Below are 7,408 nucleotides of genomic sequence, written 5' to 3' on the forward strand. Positions count from 1 at the left end.
TCTAAAACCCAAATGCAGCAAAGGAAAAGAAAAGGAATAAGCCAATGGGAGACCTGAAGGTGAAATACAAAGGAAGGAAAATCGCCTTTGCTCTAATTTGCAGACTAGTGATTGTCTGAAGGAGTTCAGCTCCCTGTCACCTAATCTCTTCCCTTGGCGGCTTGTTAACGTTTGGCATAGGGTCTCTGTTCAGAGAACATTATACATTCGACATTCAAAAAGCCTCCTTACATATACATCACTTGCTAATTTCGTCAGTGTGTGCACATTTCAGCAACTGATAATAGGACATTGTTAGTTAAAGGACAAATAGCTCTGACCCACAAACTGACAGGATCTTTTTTTTTCTGCCAGTTTCCGACTGTCTCTTAAAAATAAAAGTTGGGAGGAAGGAGGAGACGAAATATTGGATTTCTGCTAAAAAACGAAGGGTTTATATTACTGAGACAGGGAAAGAGGTAAAGAATGCAATTAAGCCAAGAAAGTAATGTACAATATGTCACTGTACTTTATGGCAAAAACAGTTTTCTTGATTCTAGAAATAACTGGATAATACTGTTGAGTTGCTATCTCGAAACCCTTTTAGTTGGTTGTTGAACAATCTGGTAAAGCATAAATCTTGACTTTGTATTATGCACACAAGACATTTTATTATCAGCAATTTTTCTTTCAAGTATTTCAGATTTTACTTTTCAGTCATATATAATTGGGCATAAAGATTTTGCTGTGGTTTGGAGAAGTTCTGCCCCTTGGTAGGTTATCTGGCCATAGAAAATAAAGTCCTAGTTCATTTCTATGGTATATTGTAGAAAGTAGTGTATATCAGTTTTTGCCTTCATAGTGCAGAAGCCTAAATTCCTCCTTAAGCAAACACATCACTAGTGGTTCCCCCCCCCCCACTTCTTCTTCTTTCCTGTTTTATCTTGGAATGTAAATCCTTCAAAGACTGAGCTATTTTTAGTCTTTTCCCCCATAGGTGTCCACTTATGGGAGAGAACACGATTAAATAAACGTTGTATGTAAGTACTTTAACCTTATGGGAGCCCATGAAAGGGGCATATGATTTATAAACCTGAGATGCAGCTTTATCTTGTTAAAGGTACTTCTTCCCGCTGGTCCATGGATACTGAGGTTGCTTTGCTCAGCACCGAGGGTGTGAAAGTGAGAAAAGAGTCAGTCCTGGTTGTGGCTGAACAGGTAAAGTCTGATCCTGAAGGTCTCTGTGCCAGTCCATTGGACTGGCTGCTGTGGCAAGCCAAGCATGAACAAGGGCTGCCTCCAGCACTACTGAGTCCATGAGTTGGGGCAGGGTAAAGAGAAGGATGCCTGAATGCACAGAGCAGTTCTGGTCTAGGGTAAGGATGAGAGAGGACCCTAAAGGTGTCAAGTGGTCTCAGAGGGGTACTGAAAGGGGTGGCAGCAGAGGCCGAGGTGGCACCAATGCCCATGTGGGAGTAGTAAGGAAGGGGCAGGTGGGATGGGAAGGGGTAGGGAAGATTGCCAGTTGCCGCTGCATGACTCATCATGTACGTGTAAAAAGCCGGATCTGCTGGGTGAGGCCAGGTCATGGCCAAACGCTGCCTCTTGTCCTTCATCCTGCGGTTCTGGAACCAGACCTGGGAGAGACAGAGGAAAGAGAGAACGCTCTTAAAACCTGCACACGGTCGGGCAGGCAGAAAGGCCATGCCGGAAGGTGCATTTTGGACACAACTGTGTGTTCCGTCTGTTCTCGCCTCAGACTGCGAGACACACACACACAAAAGTCCTGGCTGGTACATTCGTTTCCCACAGTGAAAAGATTGGGTGCGGAGGTTGGTTTGTTGGCGAAGGAGAGCTAACCCACTATTTTAACTATATAGGTTAAACTGGCAAAATAAAAATATATCGTTCAAATAATGAGCTGTCATCAAGTAAAAGCTACAATTTGTCCATGTAAAAGTTGCTATAAATCTAGAGGGAGATCCAAAGTGGTGGCCTTTTTGTAGACACTTTTTTCTTTCTGACTTCAGAATTGCTCTCCTACTGTGCTTGCTGTGGAGTTCCACATACGCCAAACAAGTGTATCTACTGCCTAGAAGCACTGCATCCTTCACAGCATCTTGTGAACTCCCCTGGGGCATTTGCGGTTCAGTTTGTGTTTTATTTCACGTGGCAAACGGTTGAAACGTTTATGTTAAATGCTCATTATTTAAAATTTCCCAGAGTGTAAAGGGAACGAATTCTTAAAATCAGGGGAAAAGAAGAGTAAAAACACTTAGAGGCTGGCTGTCAGAGGCCGCGCTTGCCTGATCGCTGATAACTTGTCTTAAAAGCTACCGAGCGCTGCTTTTTGTGCAGAAGGTAGCAGGGCGCAGCCGGGAAATGTTTGTTCTACTGAAATCGCTTCCCAGCGTTTTGCAAGGAAGCCTGGCCGTTTAGATTTATATCGTGCTAATTGAAAACATGCCCAAGCGGTGTGTACCTTGATGGTGGTTTCTGGCAGATTTAAAGCAGCTGCCAGTTCACATCTTCTGGGCCTGGACACGTAGTTCTCCCGGTAGAATTCCTTCTCCAGCCGGGCTATCTGCTCGCGGGTGAAGGCGGTACGGTAGCGGCGCATCTGATCGCTGGCGTTGCAGGCCAGCGAACCCTGGGAGCCGCCGCTGCCTCCGCTGCCCTTGGGGGGCTCCCCCCCGCTGCTGGGGCTGCCACCGGCCAAAGCCTCCGAGCACGGCCCTGCACAGTGGAGGAGCCGAGAGCAGAGACACACGCGTGATACATAGACCGGGGGGGGTCGCCCCCCGCCCGCTTCCCCATCGATCCCCTGCTCCCGCTGCTGTTGCCCCCCTTCCTCCTCCCTCCAACACAGGACAGTATCCACAGCATCCTCAGTTCACAGACGCAGCCCTGCGGATGCTGGGGGCACTGACCCCCAGCTGCCTGGGCACATAGGGCGAAGGGAGTGGGGCATTTACTTGGTGTTTACTTTCTGGAAGTAAGGAAGTGTGAGCTCTCCAGCCCCCTCCTCGGATCCTACACGGGGTTCTTACTGGTTGCGGTGCTTCCTTTCCGCATTGTGTGCGGTAGGAGCTGAACTCCTCAGCACCCAGTTTAAATATCAAGCTATGGCACCCCCCCTCCCCAATTGCGTGTTTTCTTTTTGTGGGTGTGGGTGTCCGTTCCCACTCCAGTCATCGGCACCGTACAGTGCAATAGCCATAGCCAGCATCCCCGGCAGCAAACCAATGGCAAATGGCCTGGACGGAGACATGGCAGCAGGCAGAGCTCCTTCCTTACCGGGGGTGAGGGTGGAGATTTTGGGGACCCTTCCCTCAGAGTTAATATCCCCTCATGTTAAGTTTAAATAAAGCTCCTGGGCAAACTGAAAGGGAAACGACCGTCTTCTGTGCCCAGTCTCCCAACTTCTAGGGACAGAAAAGAAAAGGAGCTGATTTGTTTTTCTTGTGGGGTGGAAGGAGGGGAGAAGGGGGTGGGGTAGCAGAAGAAAAAGGCCTGGACGCTGCATTTGCTTTCAAATGCAGCCAGTTCTCATTGTGCCTGAGACCAAAGGCAATTAAATCATTGGGACCATTTCCGAGCTGGCGCCACCGGGACATGGAAGTGACAAGGTAATTTGGACCTTTAACCAACGTGCAAACAGGGACCTACTGCTGCAGCTTTGGCAGCCAGGAGTCTGCAGCGATTTTACGGTCTTTATGCCTGCTTCCGTGCTCATCCAAACACATTTCACCCTGCTCTCTGCCCGCAGTTACACAAATCGTTTGATCTTGCAAAGCCCAGGGAAGGTTGCTTTCAACCCTTGAAAAACGCACACAAAACGTTGGGGGGAGGGCGAAGGGAAAGAGGGGCTTCCTAGTGCATGCACTATGGAGGAAAAGGCTCGTAGACTGGGTGTGAATTAGAATAAAGTCTTGCTGCAGGAAAACTTGCAAAGGCAACGATATGTTTAAGTGAGGATGCGATTTCACTCACTCTGTTAAGTCATCAGGACTCTTCAGAGCCATATGCGCCTCTGGGTGCGTAACAGCCACATCTGCAAACCCTACTGTTCCATGCAGAACAAATGCACAAAAAGGAAACGAATTCGGGTACAAAACACCCCTACTCCTGGCCGGTCACTAAAACAAACTGAAGCCTAACAGATATTCCAGGCTCAAGGACACTAGTCACCCAGCTTGGCCGGCGCCCGAGCGCGGGGAAGGGAAGGGGGAAGCAAAGGGGAGTGGTGGGTACCTTTGCTGGGCTGGTACTCGGCGTTTCCCGTGGCGCAGTCCGGGGTGCAGCTCACCTCGATTTCCTCATAGAAATCCGACTCGGTGTCCGAGCTGCTCTGTTGCCCTTTGCTAGAGATGGGCTCCGAGGCGAGCTGCTGTCCGGCCGAGAGCAGAGCTGCTGCCGCAGCCGAGCGACTCTCCGGGACCGTCCCTGTCCCTGGCAGCACTTCCACCTCCTCCTCTCCTCGTCCCCTTTCTCGGGAGGATAAGGGGCCAGATCTCGGGCTCAGGCAACTCCGATGGATCATCTTGTCCTGCGGTTCTTGGACTGGGCTTCCCACTGCTTCTGACAAATTAGAGACTCTCTTGCCAACAAGAGTGCCAAGTTGACCTCCTTCCAGAAACATCACCATATCCTTTCTGGGTTCCATTGTGGTTTTCTTCCCCCCCAAAAATCCACGTTCCCCTCCCCCCCACCCCCCCGCGCCTCCCGCCCCAATCCTGCGCAACGCACAGCCCAGTGCAGCGGAGCCCGCGGTGAGATAGGGTGACCTTGTGATGCGAACGCTACACTGTGCTGTGCCGGCTCTGGGAGGGATCACCATTGCCCTCTTCTTTCTAAGCTGTCATCCTTAATGGTGCAATCGTCATTACAGTACCACCGGTGACGCCACACATTGATTGCTGGGGGATAAATAGAAACGTCTGCCACTGCAGAGATGAAAGGAAGAGCCGGAGCTAATGGCTGGTGGTGATGCACCAGGTGTAAGGGCTTGGGATGCGGAGGGAAGTGTGAAAAAGAGATGCATATGGAATTCAGCTGCAAAGAGACTGTAACATGCGGAAAGAGTTCCTCAGGGGGAAGCCTTGATAATGAAGTAACCTTTTGATTTTTCTTTTTTTTTTGAACCAGAACCCTGATCTAAAACTCACCAGAAGATCCATAGCTACATTGTAGAAGTGTGAAGATACATTCTCAAGCCTCTTCCTTCGATGCATTATGTAGTGCTTACAGCCAGCTTCCTTGTCACCGCACATAGGAGGTTTTAAGAATCCTTTGCAAAATCGAGGATGAGGAAACCTTTTTATTAATACTTTAGTGTATAGGTAGCCTTGGTCACTTGTTCCGTTTCAACATTTCTCCTTTGACAGCGTTTGCTTTGTGATTTTCATTGTTATCAAAAGGGTGTGTTAAATGCTAGAATTGGCGCTAATATAATTACTGCAGTTTTAAACTTCAAATACGATTATTGATGCGGTTTTCGTAATTGTAGATGTCCTAGATGTTTAGCACTTACCATTTGAATCTGCTTATTTCTTCTTCCACAGTTTCCATTTGCGAGATGATTTTTCTGCTGTTGGGTGGTTCCCCCCTTTATAATAAAATATTTTGCATACGATTCTATTTTTCGCAAGAAGGGAAAACGGCTACAAAAAAATAGTTGACAAGACGAGAAGCAGGCTCAACAAAATAGAAGTTATCAAATCCAGTCCTTATACAAAGTAACAGATGCTGTGAAATATAAATGGCAGGGGCCACCATTTATACAGTACTGATCAAAAATAAGGAACCCTATATAAAGATAGTGTATATCTGCATACAAGCAGTAGCATATGGAGTCTCTTAAGTGTATTTTTTATATTTACAACGAGCAGGGGAAGCAGCTAATCTATTTTAAAAAATATTTACTTAGACATGTAGTGTAAAGTAATTTTCACCATCTGTTGTAACTAGCTTGTCCTGTCTTTTCAAAATGTTATTGGTTAGTCATGTTACAGAAAATGTTCACCCAATTACCTTTCCAATCTGGTAGGGAATTTACTGGCATATTTGAGGTGACGTTGTTTTGATAGGAGAATAGGAAACATAAGGAAAGAAGCATTTTATATTTATTTACAGCCCTGTGAAGAAGGTTTATGATGATGATAGGGAAAAGAAACCAGGATTTACAATATTATCAGTATATAGATTAAAAATCTGTTCCACGTATAGGGATAAACATACTACTTTCTGGCAAATCAAATATTTTGATGAGGAGACAGTGACAAAACCACCCTCCGTGGTCTTAAATACTAAAATAATTTACGAAATGCACTAAATATGCCTCCAGATGAATGCGCGCACAAATTTGTAGCATGCAATTTTGATAATCTCCTGAAATGGTGAAAACTGAACACTAAATTTGTATTCTGTTCTCTTCCTTGCAAGTTTAGACAGCGTCTGGACCTGCACCCCTCCTAATGCTGGAAGAGGAATCAAATTGCAAGATTGGGCACCGGTGGGAAGTAAAATACTTTCTTCTCCGGAAGCTCCAGCAATGTGACGCGCACCCCCGGTATAATAGTGGTTGGACTGTTTTTAATGTTATCATTTTTAACCGTTGGCAGAGGGGGTACCATCTGGAGAGTGAGGGGAGGGGATTCGCAGCTGGGGAGCTGCACTCCAGTTCAACAGAGTTTGAGACTGAAGTTTATGAAAAATCAAGTCCCTTTGCTAATATAAAGTAACCAATGGGTAATGAGGGGGAAAACGCCCCAAACGATGAGACGGACAAAACTCCAGTTTGTCTTGTTCAATGCCAAATGTATGCAAGCTACTGTCGCCGGGGTGGAGGGGGGAGTCTTGAAGGTAAGATACAACATTAAAGTGTCTTGAACAAGCTGAAGTACTTAATCGGCTAAACTAGTCAGTACTGTCGGGGTACAAATCTGCTCAGATTCTGAGGGAAGGGTTGAGAAGCCCTTGGAAATAGGAACGGCTCCATTGACAGCTGTCTTTGCCTTAGTTGGTACTTTAGGGAATGCTTCCCAATCGCGTGAAGAAAATTACCACTGGGCTGCTTGGAAAATAACCCTTCTGAGAGAAATGTACATTGGGACTGCACTGTGTAACAGTTTACTGTGTCCCATTCGTCAAATGATTTTAATGAGGTCTGTTCTCCGACCCTTATACACATATAATTTTAGAATACATTTATTTATCTGTCTCCCCTTCTGAGTACCCCACTCCTGTCTCTCACTACCCCAGAAATCGCATCCTTCATGTGGATTGGTTTAGAGAGTTTGCCAATGCGTTATGCTGTCTGAATACCGCGGAAGATCAAACGTGGACCAAACCAATACTGAGCCGGACTCACACAGCATCAAAAATATCCCTATTTGCTCTCACAAATTTAAAGGGATAAAGGGCCTGA

At 46.6% G+C, this 7,408-nt stretch overlaps 1 protein-coding gene across 2 annotated transcripts; it reads right to left on the reverse strand.

Moving 5' to 3' along the window:
- Positions 1-1,085: 1,085 nt before the first annotated feature.
- Positions 1,086-4,645, reverse strand: EVX1 (even-skipped homeobox 1). Of its 2 annotated transcripts, none has more exons than XM_073329528.2 (3): positions 4,242-4,645; positions 2,462-2,726; positions 1,086-1,616 (listed from the first exon to the last, which is right to left on the reverse strand). In XM_073329528.2, exons 1-3 carry the CDS (start codon positions 4,643-4,645, stop codon positions 1,086-1,088), a joined length of 1,200 nt encoding a protein of 399 aa, XP_073185629.1. The 2 variants fall into 2 exon arrangements, with proteins under 2 accessions (XP_073185629.1, XP_073185630.1); XM_073329529.2 differs by having other exon boundaries at positions 2,462-2,715; positions 4,234-4,645.
- Positions 4,646-7,408: the final 2,763 nt, after the last annotated feature.

Source organism: Lepidochelys kempii, chromosome 2 (assembly GCF_965140285.1).
Source record: "Lepidochelys kempii isolate rLepKem1 chromosome 2, rLepKem1.hap1, whole genome shotgun sequence".
Taxonomy (NCBI): Eukaryota; Metazoa; Chordata; order Testudines; family Cheloniidae; genus Lepidochelys; species Lepidochelys kempii.